Below are 18,652 nucleotides of genomic sequence, written 5' to 3' on the forward strand. Positions count from 1 at the left end.
GACAGTGGGGGAATCCGTCTCCAAAAAAAAAAAAAAAAAATGCAAAAACCATTAACTTAATGGGCTATTTAAAAATAGACCCTAGAAGGCCGGGCACGGTGGCTCACGCCTGTAATCCCAGCACTTTGGGAGGCCGAGGCGGGTGGATCACGAGGTCAAGAGATCCAGACCATCCTGGTCAAAATGGTAAAACCCCGTCTCTACTAAAAATACAAAAAATTAGCTGGGCATGGTGGCGTGTGCCTGTAATCCCAGCTACTCAGGAGGCTGAGGCAGGAGAATTGCCTGAACCCAGGAGGCGGAGGTTGCGGTGACCCGAGATCGCGCCATTACACTCCAGCCTGGGTAACAAGATCGAAACTCCGTCTCAAAAAAAAAAAAAAAAAAGACCATCTGGGCCAACATGGTGAAACCCAGACTCTACTAAAAATGCAAAAAACTTAGCAGGGCATGGCAGTGCATACCTGTAGTCCCAGCTACTTGGGAGGCTGAGGCAGGAGAATTGCTTGAACCCAGGCGGCGGAGATTGCAGTGAGCTGAGATCGAGCCACTGCACTACAGCCTGGGTGACAGTGCGGGACTCCGTCTCCAAAAAAAAAAAAAAAAATGCAAAAACCATTAACTTAATGGGCTATTTAAAAATAGACCCTACATGGCCGGGCACGGTGGCTCACGCCTGTAATCCCAGCACTTTGGGAGGCCGAGGCGGGTGGATCACGAGGTCAACAGATCCAAACCATCCTGGTCAACATGGTGAAACCCCGTCACAACCAAAAATACGAAAAATTAGCTGGGCATGGTGGCGTGTGCCTGTAATCCCAGCTACTCAGGAGGCTGAGGCAGGAGAATTGCCTGAACCCAGGAGGCGGAGGTGGCGGTGAGCCGAGATCGCCCTATTACACTCTAGCCTGGGTAACAAGATCGAAATTCCATCTCAAAAAAAAAAAAACAACAAAAAAAGACCATCTGGGCTAACATGGTGAAACCCAGACTCTACTAAAAATGCAAAAAAATTAGCAGGGCATGGCAGTGCATACCTGTAGTCCCAGCTACTTGGAAGGCTGAGGCAGGAGAATTCCTTGAACCCAGGCGGCGGAGATTGCAGTGAGCTGAGATCGAGCCACTGCACTACAGCCTGGGTGACAGTGCGGGACTCCGTCTCCAAAAAAAAAAAAAAAAAAATGCAAAAACCATTAACTTAATGGGCTATTTAAAAATAGACCCTAGATGGCCGGGCACGGTGGCTCACGCCTGTAATCCCAGCACTTTGGGAGGCCGAGGCGGGTGGATCACGAGGTCAACAGATCCAGACCATCCTGGTCAAAATGGTAAAACCCCGTCTCTACTAAAAATACAAAAAATTAGCTGGGCATGGTGGCGTGTGCCTGTAATCCCAGCTACTCAGGAGGCTGAGGCAGGAGAATTGCCTGAACCCAGGAGGCGGAGGTTGCGGTGACCCGAGATCGCGCCATTACACTCCAGCCTGGGTAACAAGATCGAAACTCCGTCTCAAAAAAAAAAAAAAAAAGACCATCTGGGCCAACATGGTGAAACCCAGACTCTACTAAAAATGCAAAAAACTTAGCAGGGCATGGCAGTGCATACCTGTAGTCCCAGCTACTTGGGAGGCTGAGGCAGGAGAATTGCTTGAACCCAGGCGGCGGAGATTGCAGTGAGCTGAGATCGAGCCACTGCACTACAGCCTGGGTGACAGTGCGGGACTCCGTCTCCAAAAAAAAAAAAAAAATGCAAAAACCATTAACTTAATGGGCTATTTAAAAATAGAACCTAGATGGCCGGGCACGGTGGCTCACGCCTGTAATCCCAGCACTTTGGGAGGCCGAGGCGGGTGGATCACGAGGTCAACAGATCCAAACCATCCTGGTCAACATGGTGAAACCCCGTCACAACCAAAAATACGAAAAATTAGCTGGGCATGGTGGCGTGTGCCTGTAATCCCAGCTACTCAGGAGGCTGAGGCAGGAGAATTGCCTGAACCCAGGAGGCGGAGGTGGCGGTGAGCCGAGATCGCGCTATTACACTCTAGCCTGGGTAACAAGATCGAAATTCCGTCTCAAAAAAAAAAAAAAAAAAAAGACCATCTGGGCCAACATGGTGAAACCCAGACTCTACTAAAAATGCAAAAAAATTAGCAGGGCATAGCAGTGCATACCTGTAGTCCCAGCTACTTGGGAGGCTGAGGCAGGAGAATTGCTTGAACCCAGGCGGCGGAGATTGCAGTGAGCTGAGATCGAGCCACTGCACTACAGCCTGGGTATAAGTGCGGGACTCTGTCTCAAAAAAAAAAAAACAAAAAATGCAAAACCATTAACTTAATGGGCTATTTAAAAATAGACCCTAGAAGGCCGGGCGCGGTGCCTCACGCCTGTAATCCCAGCACTTTGGGAGGCCGAGGCGGGTGGATCACTAGGTCAAGAGATCCAGACCATCCTGGTCAAAAGGGTAAAACCCCGTCTCTACTAAAACTATAAAAAATTAGCTGGGCATGGTGGCGTGTGCCTGTAAATCCCAGCTACTCAGGAGGCTGAGGCAGGTGGATCACGAGGTCAACAGATCCAGACCATCCTGGTCAACATGGTGAAACCCCGTCTCTACTAAAACTATAAAAAATTAGCTGGGCATGGTGGCGTGTGCCTGTAATCCCAGCTACTCAGGAGGCTGAGGCAGGAGAATTGCCTGAACCCAGGAGGCGGAGGTTGCGGTGAGCCGAGATCGCGCCATTACACTCCAGCCTGGGTAACAAGATCGAAATTCCGTCTCAAAAAAAAAAAAAAAAAAAAAAAAAGACCATCTGGGCCAACATGGTGAAACCCAGACTCTACTAAAAATGCAAAAAAATTAGCAGGGCATGGCAGTGCATACCTGTAGTCCCAGCTACTTGGAAGGCTGAGGCAGGAGAATTCCTTGAACCCAGGAGGCGGAGATTGCAGTGAGCTGAGATCGAGCCACTGCACTACAGCCTGGGTGACAGTGCGGGACTCCGTCTCAAAAAAAAAAAAAAAAAAATGCAAAAACCATTAACTTAATGGGCTATTTAAAAATAGACCCTAGATGGCCGGGCACGGTGGCTCACGCCTGTAATCCCAGCACTTTGGGAGGCCGAGGCGGGTGGATCACGAGGTCAACATACACAGAACATCCTGGTCAACATGGTGAAACCCCGTCTCCACTAAAAATACAAAAAATTAGCTGGGCATGGTGGCGTGTGCCTGTAATCCCAGCTACTCAGGAGGCTGAGGCAGGAGAATTGCCTGAACCCAGGAGGCGGAGTTTGCGGTGAGCCGAGGTCGCGCCATTACACTCCAGCGTGGGTAACAAGATCGAAACTCCGTGTCAAAAAAAAAAAAAAAAAGACCATCTGGGTCAACATGGTGAAACCCAGACTCTACTAAAAATGCAAAAAAATTAGCAGGGCATAGCAGTGCATACCTGTAGTCCCAGCTACTTGGGAGGCTGAGGCAGGAGAATTGCTTGAACCCAGGCGGCGGAGATTGCAGTGAGCTGAGATCGAGCCACTGCACTACAGCCTGGGTGACAGTGCGGGACTCCGTCTCAAAAAAAAAAAAACAAAAAATGCAAAACCATTAACTTAATGGGCTATTTAAAAATAGACCCTAGAAGGCCGGGCGCGGTGCCTCACGCCTGTAATCCCAGCACTTTGGGAGGCCGAGGCGGGTGGATCACGAGGTCAAGAGATCCAGACCATCCTGGTCAAAATGGTAAAACCCCGTCTCTACTAAAAATACAAAAAATTAGCTGGGCATGATGGCGTGTGCCTGTAATCCCAGCTACTCAGGAGGCTGAGGCAGGAGAATTGCCTGAACCCAGGAGGCGGAGGTGGCGGTGAGCCGAGATCGCGCCATTACACTCCAGCCTGGGTAACAAGATCGAAACTCCATCTCAAAAAAAAAAAAAAAAAAAAAGACCATCTGGGCCAACATGGTGAAACCCAGACTCTACTAAAAATGCAAAAAAATTAGCAGGGCATGGCAGTGCATACCTGTAGTCCCAGCTACTTGGGAGGCTGAGGCAGGAGAATTGCTTGAACCCAGGCGGCGGAGATTGCAGTGAGCTGAGATCGAGCCACTGCACTACAGCCTGGGTGACAGTGCGGGACTCCGTCTCCAAAAAAAAAAAAAAAAAATGCAAAAACCATTAACTTAATGGGCTATTTAAAAATAAACCCTAGAAGGCCGGGCGCGGTGGCTCACGCCTGTAATCCCAGAACTTTGGGAGGCCGAGGCGGGTGGATCACTAGGTCAAGAGATCCAGACCATCCTGGTCAAAATGGTAAAACCCCGTCTCTACTAAAAACACAAAAAATTAGCTGGGCATGGTGGCGTGTACCTGTAATCCCAGCTACTCAGGAGGCTGAGGCAGGAGAATTGCCTGAACCCAGGAGGCGGAGGTTGCGGTGACCCGAGATCGCGCCATTACACTCCAGCCTGGGTAACAAGATCGAAACTCCGTCTCAAAAAAAAAAAAAAAAAAGACCATCTGGGCCAACATGGTGAAACCCAGACTCTACTAAAAATGCAAAAAACTTAGCAGGGCATGGCAGTGCATACCTGTAGTCCCAGCTACTTGGGAGGCTGAGGCAGGAGAATTGCTTGAACCCAGGCGGCGGAGATTGCAGTGAGCTGAGATCGAGCCACTGCACTACAGCCTGGGTGACAGTGCGGGACTCCGTCTCCAAAAAAAAAAAAAAAAATGCAAAAACCATTAACTTAATGGGCTATTTAAAAATAGACCCTACATGGCCGGGCACGGTGGCTCACGCCTGTAATCCCAGCACTTTGGGAGGCCGAGGCGGGTGGATCACGAGGTCAACAGATCCAAACCATCCTGGTCAACATGGTGAAACCCCGTCACAACCAAAAATACGAAAAATTAGCTGGGCATGGTGGCGTGTGCCTGTAATCCCAGCTACTCAGGAGGCTGAGGCAGGAGAATTGCCTGAACCCAGGAGGCGGAGGTGGCGGTGAGCCGAGATCGCCCTATTACACTCTAGCCTGGGTAACAAGATCGAAATTCCATCTCAAAAAAAAAAAAACAACAAAAAAAGACCATCTGGGCTAACATGGTGAAACCCAGACTCTACTAAAAATGCAAAAAAATTAGCAGGGCATGGCAGTGCATACCTGTAGTCCCAGCTACTTGGAAGGCTGAGGCAGGAGAATTCCTTGAACCCAGGCGGCGGAGATTGCAGTGAGCTGAGATCGAGCCACTGCACTACAGCCTGGGTGACAGTGCGGGACTCCGTCTCCAAAAAAAAAAAAAAAAAAATGCAAAAACCATTAACTTAATGGGCTATTTAAAAATAGACCCTAGATGGCCGGGCACGGTGGCTCACGCCTGTAATCCCAGCACTTTGGGAGGCCGAGGCGGGTGGATCACGAGGTCAACAGATCCAGACCATCCTGGTCAAAATGGTAAAACCCCGTCTCTACTAAAAATACAAAAAATTAGCTGGGCATGGTGGCGTGTGCCTGTAATCCCAGCTACTCAGGAGGCTGAGGCAGGAGAATTGCCTGAACCCAGGAGGCGGAGGTTGCGGTGACCCGAGATCGCGCCATTACACTCCAGCCTGGGTAACAAGATCGAAACTCCGTCTCAAAAAAAAAAAAAAAAAGACCATCTGGGCCAACATGGTGAAACCCAGACTCTACTAAAAATGCAAAAAACTTAGCAGGGCATGGCAGTGCATACCTGTAGTCCCAGCTACTTGGGAGGCTGAGGCAGGAGAATTGCTTGAACCCAGGCGGCGGAGATTGCAGTGAGCTGAGATCGAGCCACTGCACTACAGCCTGGGTGACAGTGCGGGACTCCGTCTCCAAAAAAAAAAAAAAAATGCAAAAACCATTAACTTAATGGGCTATTTAAAAATAGAACCTAGATGGCCGGGCACGGTGGCTCACGCCTGTAATCCCAGCACTTTGGGAGGCCGAGGCGGGTGGATCACGAGGTCAACAGATCCAAACCATCCTGGTCAACATGGTGAAACCCCGTCACAACCAAAAATACGAAAAATTAGCTGGGCATGGTGGCGTGTGCCTGTAATCCCAGCTACTCAGGAGGCTGAGGCAGGAGAATTGCCTGAACCCAGGAGGCGGAGGTGGCGGTGAGCCGAGATCGCGCTATTACACTCTAGCCTGGGTAACAAGATCGAAATTCCGTCTCAAAAAAAAAAAAAAAAAAAGACCATCTGGGCCAACATGGTGAAACCCAGACTCTACTAAAAATGCAAAAAAATTAGCAGGGCATAGCAGTGCATACCTGTAGTCCCAGCTACTTGGGAGGCTGAGGCAGGAGAATTGCTTGAACCCAGGCGGCGGAGATTGCAGTGAGCTGAGATCGAGCCACTGCACTACAGCCTGGGTATAAGTGCGGGACTCTGTCTCAAAAAAAAAAAAACAAAAAATGCAAAACCATTAACTTAATGGGCTATTTAAAAATAGACCCTAGAAGGCCGGGCGCGGTGCCTCACGCCTGTAATCCCAGCACTTTGGGAGGCCGAGGCGGGTGGATCACTAGGTCAAGAGATCCAGACCATCCTGGTCAAAAGGGTAAAACCCCGTCTCTACTAAAACTATAAAAAATTAGCTGGGCATGGTGGCGTGTGCCTGTAAATCCCAGCTACTCAGGAGGCTGAGGCAGGTGGATCACGAGGTCAACAGATCCAGACCATCCTGGTCAACATGGTGAAACCCCGTCTCTACTAAAACTATAAAAAATTAGCTGGGCATGGTGGCGTGTGCCTGTAATCCCAGCTACTCAGGAGGCTGAGGCAGGAGAATTGCCTGAACCCAGGAGGCGGAGGTTGCGGTGAGCCGAGATCGCGCCATTACACTCCAGCCTGGGTAACAAGATCGAAATTCCGTCTCAAAAAAAAAAAAAAAAAAAAAAAAAGACCATCTGGGCCAACATGGTGAAACCCAGACTCTACTAAAAATGCAAAAAAATTAGCAGGGCATGGCAGTGCATACCTGTAGTCCCAGCTACTTGGAAGGCTGAGGCAGGAGAATTCCTTGAACCCAGGAGGCGGAGATTGCAGTGAGCTGAGATCGAGCCACTGCACTACAGCCTGGGTGACAGTGCGGGACTCCGTCTCAAAAAAAAAAAAAAAAAATGCAAAAACCATTAACTTAATGGGCTATTTAAAAATAGACCCTAGATGGCCGGGCACGGTGGCTCACGCCTGTAATCCCAGCACTTTGGGAGACCGAGGCGGGTGGATCACGAGGTCAACATACCCAGAACATCCTGGTCAACATGGTGAAACCCCGTCTCCACTAAAAATACAAAAAATTAGCTGGGCATGGTGGCGTGTGCCTGTAATCCCAGCTACTCAGGAGGCTGAGGCAGGAGAATTGCCTGAACCCAGGAGGCGGAGTTTGCGGTGAGCCGAGGTCGCGCCATTACACTCCAGCGTGGGTAACAAGATCGAAACTCCGTGTCAAAAAAAAAAAAAAAAAGACCATCTGGGTCAACATGGTGAAACCCAGACTCTACTAAAAATGCAAAAAAATTAGCAGGGCATAGCAGTGCATACCTGTAGTCCCAGCTACTTGGGAGGCTGAGGCAGGAGAATTGCTTGAACCCAGGCGGCGGAGATTGCAGTGAGCTGAGATCGAGCCACTGCACTACAGCCTGGGTGACAGTGCGGGACTCCGTCTCAAAAAAAAAAAAACAAAAAATGTAAAACCATTAACTTAATGGGCTATTTAAAAATAGACCCTAGAAGGCCGGGCGCGGTGCCTCACGCCTGTAATCCCAGCACTTTGGGAGGCCGAGGCGGGTGGATCACTAGGTCAAGAGATCCAGACCATCCTGGTCAAAATGGTAAAACCCCGTCTCTACTAAAACTATAAAAAATTAGCTGGGCATGGTGGCGTGTGCCTGTAAATCCCAGCTACTCAGGAGGCTGAGGCAGGTGGATCACGAGGTCAACAGATCCAGAACATCCTGGTCAACATGGTGAAACCCCGTCTCTACTAAAACTATAAAAAATTAGCTGGGCATGGTGGCGTGTGCCTGTAATCCCAGCTACTCAGGAGGCTGAGGCAGGAGAATTGCCTGAACCCAGGAGGCGGAGGTGGCGGTGAGCCGAGATCGCGCCATTACACTCCAGCCTGGGTAACAAGATCGAAACTCCGTCTCAAAAAAAAAAAAAAAAAAGACCATCTGGGCCAACATGGTGAAACCCAGACTCTACTAAAAATGCAAAAAAATTAGCAGGGCATGGCAGTGCATACCTGTAGTCCCAGCTACTTGGGAGGCTGAGGCAGGAGAATTGCTTGAACCCAGGCGGCGGAGATTACAGTGAGCTGAGATCGAGCCACTGCACTACAGCCTGGGTGACAGTGCGGGACTCCGTCTCCAAAAAAAAAAAAAAAAAATGCAAAAACCATTAACTTAATGGGCTATTTAAAAATAGACCCTAGAAGGCCGGGCGTGGTGGCTCACGCCTGTAATCCCAGCAGTTTGGGAGGCCGAGGCGGGTGGATCACGAGGTCAACAGATCCAGAACATCCTGGTCAACATGGTGAAACCCCATCTCTACTAAAAATACAAAAAATTAGCTGGGCATGGTGGCGTGTGCCTGTAATCCCAGCTACTCGGGAGGCTGAGGCAGGAGAATTGCCTGAACCCAGGAGGCGGAGGTTGCGGTGAGCCGAGATCTCGCCATTACACTCCAGCCTGGGTAACAAGATCGAAACTCCGTCTCAAAAAAAAAAAAAATAGACCCTAGATTAGATTTTATCTCTTGGTTGTAGACTGAATATAAGAAGATGCTATGTGAACAGTTATAAAACAACGATCATATGAGTGTCAATCACTGCTCAGATTCACCATGTGAATTTTTTTCTGTCTGTATTTGGTCTATATAATTTAAAAATTGAAAATGCATAGGAAGTAACTAATTCTAGAGATGGGCTAAGACCCTATATAAACTTACAGAATTAAAGAATTTTATTCCTGGCAGAAATCTTAGAGATTATCTAATTTGAACCCCTTATTCATTTTACAGATAATACAACTAAAAACTCATAAATAGGATTAACTAACTCACTTACAAATACTGGAGGGATAGCAGGCCTTCAAACGAATCCTTATGTAATTCAGTCAAATAATTTTCACTGAGAATTCTGCAAAATGAAAAAGGTATTTCTAGATTAAAATGCAAACTACAACTATTTGCTACACAGGACTATCTCCTATATGTGGAGGAAAGCTGGGTAATGGTAATTTCAAGATGGTATCTGCTCTACTTTCATTAAAACCTTTTCTTACATTTTCATTTTTGTGTCCATCTCTCTCCACCACACACACACACATGCACACACACACACACAAGCACACCCTACCCACTCTTCCCACCAAATTGTATATTCAATGCCTCCTCTCTAAATCACTAAGTCCCTATTAGACTCCAACTCTGGGTGGCACCAAGATCAGCAGAACCTCCATTTTCTCCTCTCTTTTCCCAAACCTTATTATGAAAGCCCCACATGGAACTATGTCAGGGCTGCAAGTGAAGCCATTCAACATTTTTCCCCATTAAAAAATTTTGAGAACTACAATATGCATAAAGTGCACATAATATAAATGTTGTTTATATTTAATTTAATTTCTGAGACAGGGTCTCACTCTGTTGCCCAGACTAGTCTCAAACTCCTGGCTCAAGCGATCCTCCTGTCTCAGCCTCCCAAAGTGTTGTGATTGCAGATGTGAGCCACCTCACCTGGCCAAATATTCAGTTTAATAATTATAAAGCAGATACCCATGTAACATCGTTAGAAAAGATCACCGCTAGCATCCCAGAAGTCCCCAATGTGCCCCTTTCCAATCATAAACCTCTCTCTAATCCTTATAGGTAACCACTATCCTGACTTTTGTAATGATTTTCTTGATTTTAAAATGTAGTTCTGGCCTAGCATGGTGGCTCATGCCTATCATTCCAGCACTTTGGGAAGTCAAGGTGGGTGAATCACCCGAGATCAGGAGTTCGAGACCAGCCTGGCCAATATGGTGAAACCCTGTCTCTACTAAAAATACAAAAATTAGCTGGGTGTGGTGGCGGGCACCTGTAATTCCAGCCACCCAGGAGGCTGAGGCAGGAGAATTGCTTAAACCTGGGAGGTGGAGGTTGGAGTGAGCTGAGATTGCACCATAGCACTCCAGCCTGGGTGACAAGAATGAAATTCTGTCTCAAAAAATAAATAAGAGATAAAATGTAGTTCTGGCTGGGCATGGTGGCTCACACTTGTAATTCCAGCACTTTGGGAGGCCAAGAAGGGAGGATTGCTTGAGCTCAGGAGTTCGAGACAAGTCTGAGTAATACAGCAGGACCTCCTCTCTAGAAAAATTTAAAAATTAGTTGGGTATGTTGGCATCACCTGTAGTCCCAGCTACTAGAGAGGTTCAGATGGGAGGACCACTTGAGCCTGGGAGGTGGAGGCTGCAGTGAGCCGTGATTGTGCCACTGCATTCCAGCCTGGGGAACAAAGTAAGACCCTGTCTCTGGGGAAAAAAAAAAAAAGAGAGAGAGAGAGAGAGGCAAAAAAGGGAATATAATCATGTATTATTTGTATGCTAAAAAATAAATTTAAATTGCCTCTTACTTTAAAGAGAGCTCACCAAATTTAATTCTAAAATAACCATAGGATTGCAATCAACAGAGGTTGATTTGGGGTATGGAGGGGAAATACCTTTTCTCAGAAGTACAGACCTCAAAATTCTGGACCAAGAAGGATCTTATAATGCAGTTAGTTTTTTTGTCATATTTGGAGAGAATATACTCACAGTTTCTCAGTCCAATGGTATGCCTTCCATACCTTTCCATCAATGTAAGAAATATTGTTTCTTTGGAAATTTCTGTGAAGAAACACAATTTATATCCTTGAATAAGTAGGAAAAGAATGAACAGGATAAGTAAAAGAATCATGGCAACCTTGTCAGGGATATTCAGTTACAGAAAATAACACCTGCCTTCTAATTTCCAGAGCTATCGGCTTTCCAGTTTGTACAATTAATCAAAAAATAATGTGGGGCCACTGGCACAAATGATGAGGTGTCTCCCAAAGCTTAACTTCCTATCCATCCAATCTTTTAGACAGATGATGCCAGTTAATTACTTTGAATGTAACTATTTTATCCAAAAGCAATTATGTGTCTAAACAACTCCTTCTACAAATCAATACAAAAATGGTAAATAATTCAACAGAAAATGGGCAAAAGCTTATCATTATCAACAAATAAGAAGAAAGAAACCCTATGCCAGGTAACACCAAGGCTTTGGCCCAGAGCCCTCTGCTGAAACATCCTAGGATTTTTCTTTCCACTTCTATTACAACCGATCTGATTTAGCCCCTTCACACTTTACTCCTAGGTTTTGCCAGACCTTTCTATTTTGTCTCCCTGAATTAAGGTTTCTCCTCTAGGGCACTCTACGTATGGATTCTAAAATAATCCTTTGCATGTCTACACTTGAACATAAAGCAAAAAACAAAATAAAACAATCTTCCTGTTTTAATCATTTAATCTCTCTTGCTTGGAAACTTTCAATGGCTTTCCATATTTCACTGTGTAACTTTCAAACTCCTATAGCTGATAATCAAGGTTTTACAAAATCATATCTTCATTGTTCCTTCATGTGATTCTGTGCAGCGAGATTGGTCTACTAAATTCCAACCATACCTGTAGCCACGCCTTTGCCTAGACTATACTCCCATTTTTTTTTTCTATTTAACAAATTATAGCTACTCTTTAAGACCCAAGTAAAGTTTTAACTTATCCTTGTAGCTTTCCCTGACCTCCACACCTCAAGGATCACAGATTCTGGTAAATTCTAGCACTGCTGTTCTGTATTATCTTTTAGTACTTAATTATATATACCTCCCTTTTTATGCCTATTCTCTCTCTTCCTTCCTATCATTTTCATGTTCTGGAGACGGTAGCATACTTGGCCCTGGGTTGGACACAAAACGAGTGCTACATATAGAAAGCCGGGGACAAAGATGAGTTCCGGACAAAACTAAAGGACTGAGTAATCATGTTAACAACCAACACTCCTACATATGCTAGGCACCGATGCAAGTGTTTCATGTATTCACTCACCTAAATTTTGCAACAATCCTGTGAAATGGTAACTACAATAATCTCCAGTTTAAAGATGAGGAAGGGCCGGGTGTGGTGGCTCATGCCTGTAATCCAAGCACTTTGGAGGCCAAGGCGGGTGGATCACCTGAGGTCGGGAGTTTAAGACCAGCCTGACCAACATGGTGAAACCCCATCTTTAAAATAAAATAAAATAAAATAAATAAAGATGAGGAAACTGAATCACAGAGCAGAATAACTTGCTCTGGGTCACCAAGCTAATAAATGACAGACCTCGGTTTAAACCCAGGCAGCCTGGCTCCAGAATCAACTCTTAATCACTTAGAGCATCATCACTGACATGGGGAGAGGGACAGGCTGCTGTAAAGAGGGTGACGTGAAAATGGGAGGAGAGCAGCGGTTAAGCAATGATGTGATGAGGCTAAATAAAAATGGATAAGGAAACGAGTAAGGGTAAAAGACTAGAGTAAAAGTAAAAGACTGGAGAAGGGGCCTAACAGTAAAGGAGAATGAGGAGAAGGAAGAGTGGACAAGCAAAGGTGAAAGCAGAAAGTCAGCTGTCAGTATGGTCTGGGGAGATAAAGAAGGCCCAGGAAGGCCTCCAGGAAAAGCCTGCCATGTCAGGCAGGACACAGAGGACAATGGAGGAAAGGTGATACTTACAAGATAGTGAAGGTGCCATTGTAGGTGTTCGGCTCTGGCACAGGCACGTGGCGGAGCTTCTGCTTTTGGCTGAGATCAATACATGACAGCGTCTCATCTCTGCAGGTGCAGAGGTCACATATGTTGGTGCTTGCGGAGGCCTGTTCCCCTGGAACAGTTAAAGCCTTATTTTGGGCGTAAGTTTCAGGCTGCACCAGTAAATTTTGAGTAGGGTCTAGTTCAGTAGGTGGACCTGTGACTTCAGTCAGGTTTTGATACTGAGTCTGAACCTCATCTGGACGAGGAGCTGTAGTCTTCTCCAGGGCTGTAGAATGTCCAGTCTGTGTAGTGGGTTCTGGAGTTATGGCAAGCCCCAGATCTGGAGGCTGAGTTGAGGTCTCCTTCGTGGTTGGAGACAGTTTAACCTCTCTAGTGGATTCAGCAGTGATGGTAAACCCCAGGTCCAAAGGTTGAACTGTGACACTAGGCGATGTTGAATGCTGACCTTGATCCTGACCTGGTGTTGGAAATGTCACCTCATAATGAGCTGGAGGTTGAGCTGCAAACTCCTTAGATGGCTCTGGAACCTGAGCTGGGACCATGTGCTGGCTTGAAGGTTCTACCTCCTTAGGGGGCTCTAGAGCCTGAACTGTGGCTTCCTGCTGGGCTGGAGAAGATTCAAGCTCCCCAGAAGACTCAGAAGGCTGAGCTGGCTGCTCCTGCTCACTCAGGGAAAGTTCAGGCCCCATAGGAGGACCTGGAGGCTCAGTTGGGGTCTCCTCTTGGGTTGCATAAGGTTCCATCTCTTCTGGAGGCTGAACTAGGTTCCCCTCCTGGGTCGGAGAAGGTTCAAGCTCCCCAGAAGATTCAGAAGGCTGAGCTGGCTGCTCCTGCTCACTGAGGGAAAGTTCAGGCTCCATAGGAGGACCTGGAGGCTCAGTTGGGGCCTCCTGTTGGGTTACAGAAGGTTCTGCCTCCTCTAGAGGCTGGGTTGGGGGTTCCTGCTGGGTTGAAGAAGGCTCTACCTCCCCAGGGAGCTGTGGAAGCCACTCTGGGGCTTCTTGCTGGCGTGAAGAGGACTGGATCTCTTCAAGGGTCTCTGGATTTTGAGTTTCAGGCTCTAGTTGTAATTGAGAAAGTCCAACTTGCTCACGGGACCCTGGAGGCTCATTTGAGTTCAGCTGGAGTTTTGGAGGCAGGCTGCTGGAATACAGCATATCCACAATTGAGTCTAAATATTCATCCTGCAAAGTTTGTTTCTGATGCTGAGGTTTTGATACAAATTGATGTGGAGTTCCCAGAATCTTAGCAAGCCTCCAACGCTGAGCTAAATCTTCCTTCAGGTTCTTGGGAGAAATTATAAACTCTGTTGCTTTTTCATCTGCCTGATGATCTGCAGCCTGATCTAGATCTGCAGTTTGAACCTTACTTTTGAAGTGACGAGGCTGAACTACGGGCTGGTTCTGATACCAGCCGAGCATTGGACCCACCTGTGGGAGCCTTTCTTGCCAAGTCAGCTTTTCTTTCAGATCCGGGTGTTCAGACAAGGAGTGCTTGGGCCCCGGGGGCAGCTCTCCAGCTGAATCTGCTTCCAGAGATGGAACCAAATTCTCAGTCGATTCCTGGGGCAGGGCTGACCTCTGGGAGGAAGCAGAGGACCCCAGGTAATCAAAGCCCCCTGGGACTGCTGAGGGAGTACTCACATGGAGAGATTCCCAGGGGAGATCGGAGGAGCGGGAAGACCAGGGCTCAGTCAACCCCAGGGGGTTAGAGGCCAGCTGGAGCGGGTCCTTGACCCACTCCAGAGGCTGAGCTTCCTGGACTAGTAGCCACAATAGTGGCCACATGAGAAGGGGCCACAGGGCCCAGAGACGTAGCCAGGACATAATAAGCACTGGCGCCTCGCATTGAGCGAGAATCATTCTGGCAGCCCCTAGAGGCTGGCAACCCTGACAAGCACCCTTTATGACACCTTTATTTACACTACCTTTATTAGGATCTGCTCCATGTCACCAGAGCGATCTTATGTCACAATCCCGCCCAAGCACCCCTCCCCTCCCCTTAGCTAGGAAGGATTTGAGCAGACCCGGGTGGGTCCCAGGACTCCAGCAGCCGGGTGGGGTGGGGTGGAGTGGGGTGGGGCATGGGAGAGCTTCCCAGGGAAGTCATAGGACCTTACCTCAGGATATTCAGAAGCACTAGCCCAGTTCTGGCAGCCTGAACTCTTCCTCCTCCAAGGTGAAATCTGAGAATACTCCTCCTTCCAGGGAGAGCAAGTGACCTACAAAATGTGTGCCAGTTAGGGTGGCAGGCAGAACACATATTACAGTGATTTATTCCAAAATGTTGCCATTTTTGCTAAACTTTCTATATCTTTTGTTGCATGTTTGATAATTGATTCATGACCCTATTGGGTAGGGGCCGCCAGGGAATAAGCAAGGACTCCAAATTTTCACAATCATTCTTAAGGCCAGTTACCTTGTCCCCATATCTCTGGGATCCTGTTTGAAGGGAGTTCTAAAAAGGTCTGTGTTCAAGCCGCCCAGCATCCCTAACTCCTGGGGTGGGGGGGAGACTAACCCCTCTCCTGTGTCCACAACTAGAGTAATACAGTCCTCAGTTCTCTCTCCAAACTTCAAATAAGGGGTCAGAGCCAAGGGTCAAGAATTCAGGAAAAGCCTCAAAAATACCCTGCACTCAAAAGCAGTTTCAGAGTTTCACATTTTCCCAAGAATGAAACAAATTATCCTCCAAATTCTGCTGCTTGCTTTGAATTATGGTGACACTGGCTATGTTACCCTACCCTTGATTTCTTTTTTTTTGTTTGTTTGTTTGAGATGGAATTTCGCTCTTGTTGCCCAGGCTGGAGTGCAATGGTGCAATCTCGGATGGCCACAACCTCGGCCTCCTGGGTTCAAGCAATTCTCCTACTTCAGCCTCCCCGAGTAGCTGGGATTAAAAGCATATGCTACTATTTCTACATGTTGGTCAGGCTGGTCTCGAACTCCGGACCTCAGGTGATCTGCCCACCTCGGCCTTCCAACGTGCTGGGATTACAAGCATGAGCCACCACTCCTGGCCCTGTTATCCTGGAGTTTATTTTATTTTATTTTATCTTATCTTTTTTTTTTTTTTTCTTAAATTAGAGATGGGGTTTCTCCATGTTGGTCAGGCTGATCTCGAACTCCTGACCTCAGGTGATCCACCCACCTCAGCCTCCCAAAGTGCTGGGATTACAGGTGTGAGCCACCACGCCCGGCCTATCCTTGAGTTTTATCTCCACATACTTGAACTACCATGTAGTTTTTCTTCCCATCTGACATCTACAATCTCTTCACTGGACCTGTACTCCACAGCTGTTTTACCACTTTCTGAAATAAAGTTAGCAAGGATCAATTCAGAATCTTTTTCATTCTAAAACTTCCTACATAGGCCGGGCGCGGTGGCTCACGCCTGTAATCCCAGCACTTTGGGAGACCGAGGCGGGTGGATCACGAGGTCAAGAGATCGAGACCATCCTGGTCAACATGGTGAAACCCCATCTCTACTAAAAATACAAAAAAAATTAGCTGGGCACGGTGGCGCGTGCCTGTAATCCCAGCTACTCAGAAGGCTGAGGCAGGAGAATTGCCTGAACCCAGGAGGCGGAGGTTGCGGTGAGCCGAGATCGCGCCATTGCACTCCAGCCTGGGTAACAAGAGCTAAACTCCGTCTCAAAAAAAAAAAAATAATAAATAAAACTTCCTACATATAATGGTAGCACCCCACAATGAGACATTCTTTTGGTTTCTAAAAGCAGAAAATAAGAGCATTTTCCTGGACGTTTCCTCACCTCCTCATCTTACACTTTAATTTTTTTTTTTTTTTTTTTTTTGGAGACAAGGTCTTACTGTGTCACCCAGGCTGGAGTGCAGTGGTGCTATCATAGCTCACTGCAGCTGGAATTCCTGGGTTCAAGTAATCCTCCTGCCTCAGCCTCCAGAGTAGCAGGGATTACACCACTGTGCCTGATTAACTCTCTTTTTTAGAGACATGGTCTTTCTTTGTTTCCCAGGCTTCAAGTGAACTCCTGGCTTCAAGTGATCCTTCTGTCTTGACCTACCAAAGTGCTGAGATTTCAGGCATGAGTCACCATGTCCGGCCTCACACCTCAGTTTTTAACATATATATGAAATATCAACTGCTTGTTCAAAGGACTTTATAATCTTACAGATAGGAACTAAGGAATAGTAACATAAGAAAAAAATATGGAAACAAAAATGTTCATTGATAATATGATTAAATGGAAAGGCTTCAGGTAGGGGGGGTCAAAGTAAGTTCGAATCTGGAATAGAGAACACTGAGGTAGTAGACACTTCACATTAGAAGCAAGGCTAGGTGTCTACTCCCTGAGAATCAAAATGACACCAGATACAATGAACAAAGCCTCAGAGAGAGAGAGAGCACATTTAAACATTTTATTGGCAGAAAATGGCCCACATACTCTATAGACAATACAACTTCCTTCAAGGCAAACTACAGCTATAAGGCTTTTGGTCTAAGAAGTTTTGAGTGTGTGTGCCAGGGGCACTTTTGCATACTAGGGAGAGGCAAACAACCCACACATTTGGCTTGTTCTTAAAGGTTGTTACTCAGACTTGACAGTTGATGACCAAGGAAGTAAGACTTTCACTAGACGGGCTGCCCAGGTTGGAAAGCTGAGAGCAATCAGGGCCACCTCCTACAAGCAAATAAAGATCTATGGTAACTTAATTAGAATCTATCTCTCAGTCTCTCATCCTTCAGGGCTGTGAAGCAGAAGAGCAGTTCCGTTCAGGGACTCTTTGCTAATCATCAGGTTTCCTTTGGCACAGCCTATAACATTTGCGTCATTGTAGAACTCAATAGGGAATACAAGCAATGCCATTCAATAGCATGACCACTTCCAACGCTCACAGCAAAACAACTGATTATTGTATAAGAATCATATTTGCCTAATATGTCAGTGCCAGAGATGAAAGCTAGAACTGAACCCCTCCCTGCTTTCTTTCTTTTTTTTAATTTTTTTTTCTAGAACTGAATTCTCGATTCAGGAAACATAATCTAATAAACTCTTCAGCAGAGAGTTTATTCAGAGAGAAAACAATAATGACAATAATAGTTGACATATTTTGTCTGCTTACTTTGTAAGTATAGTTCTGCGTTTTTACATTTGTCATCTCATCTACTCTTACAATAGCCCCCATAAGGTTGATTGGATTACTAACCCCAGTTTGCAGATAAAGAGATTGCAGCTTAGAGATATTAAATATCTTCAAATCTCTCTGGCTATAAGACCTAAAATTGCACAAAAAAACCTAAGAGACAGTTAGGTCTCATCCATGTGTCTAAAGCTTATAATCACTATTCTGTATGATAGGCATGCAATTAAAGAAGACCTGGCTCAAACTTTTTCTCTGTGAACTGAGGCAAGCCCTTTTACATCTATAAACTAGGGACAATATTTGCTGTCATTTTTCCCACAAATGTCACAAAGAACAAATCTCAGCCTGCTGCTGTGAAAGAATTTAGCATACTATGGAGTGTTTTAGATATCGATATTTTTATCCAATTAACTTTTCAAAGTGAGTTTCTTTGCTCATTGAAACTGAAGTACTTCAATGACGATTAAGAAAGTTTCACAGGCTGGGTGAGGTGGCTCATGCCTGTAATCCCAGCACTTTGGGAGGCCAAGGCGGGCAGATCACGATGTCTGGAGTTTGAGACCAGCCTGGCCAATATGGTGAAACCCTGTCTGTACTAAAAATATAAAAATTAGCTGGATGTGGTGGCAGGTGCCTGTAGTCCCAGCTACTTGGGAGGCTGAGGCAGGAGAATTGTTTGAACCTGG

General features: G+C 46.5%; 1 protein-coding gene across 3 annotated transcripts in view; it reads right to left on the minus strand.

Annotated features, from left to right (window-relative positions):
* Window positions 1-14,744, minus strand: part of LOC135275716 (leucine-rich repeat-containing protein 37B-like) — a 44,625-nt gene extending 29,881 nt beyond the window's left edge. Inside the window, exons 1-3 of one of the 3 annotated variants that reach the window (XM_064378142.1) lie at window positions 12,805-14,744; window positions 10,828-10,899; window positions 9,099-9,170 (exon numbers count right to left, since the gene is read on the minus strand). In XM_064378142.1, coding sequence (XP_064234212.1) covers window positions 9,099-9,170; window positions 10,828-10,899; window positions 12,805-14,705 — 2,045 coding nt within the window. In that variant the 5' untranslated portion in view covers window positions 14,706-14,744. The remainder of the gene's footprint in view (window positions 1-9,098; window positions 9,171-10,827; window positions 10,900-12,804) is intronic. The other 2 variants (XM_064378141.1, XM_064378140.1) reach the window with 2 other exon arrangements.
* Window positions 14,745-18,652: the final 3,908 nt, after the last annotated feature.

Source organism: Aotus nancymaae, unplaced genomic scaffold, assembly GCF_030222135.1.
Source record: "Aotus nancymaae isolate 86718 unplaced genomic scaffold, 86718_ANA_hifiasm-v0.15.2.pri h1tg000018l, whole genome shotgun sequence".
NCBI lineage: Eukaryota > Metazoa > Chordata > Mammalia > Primates > Aotidae > Aotus > Aotus nancymaae.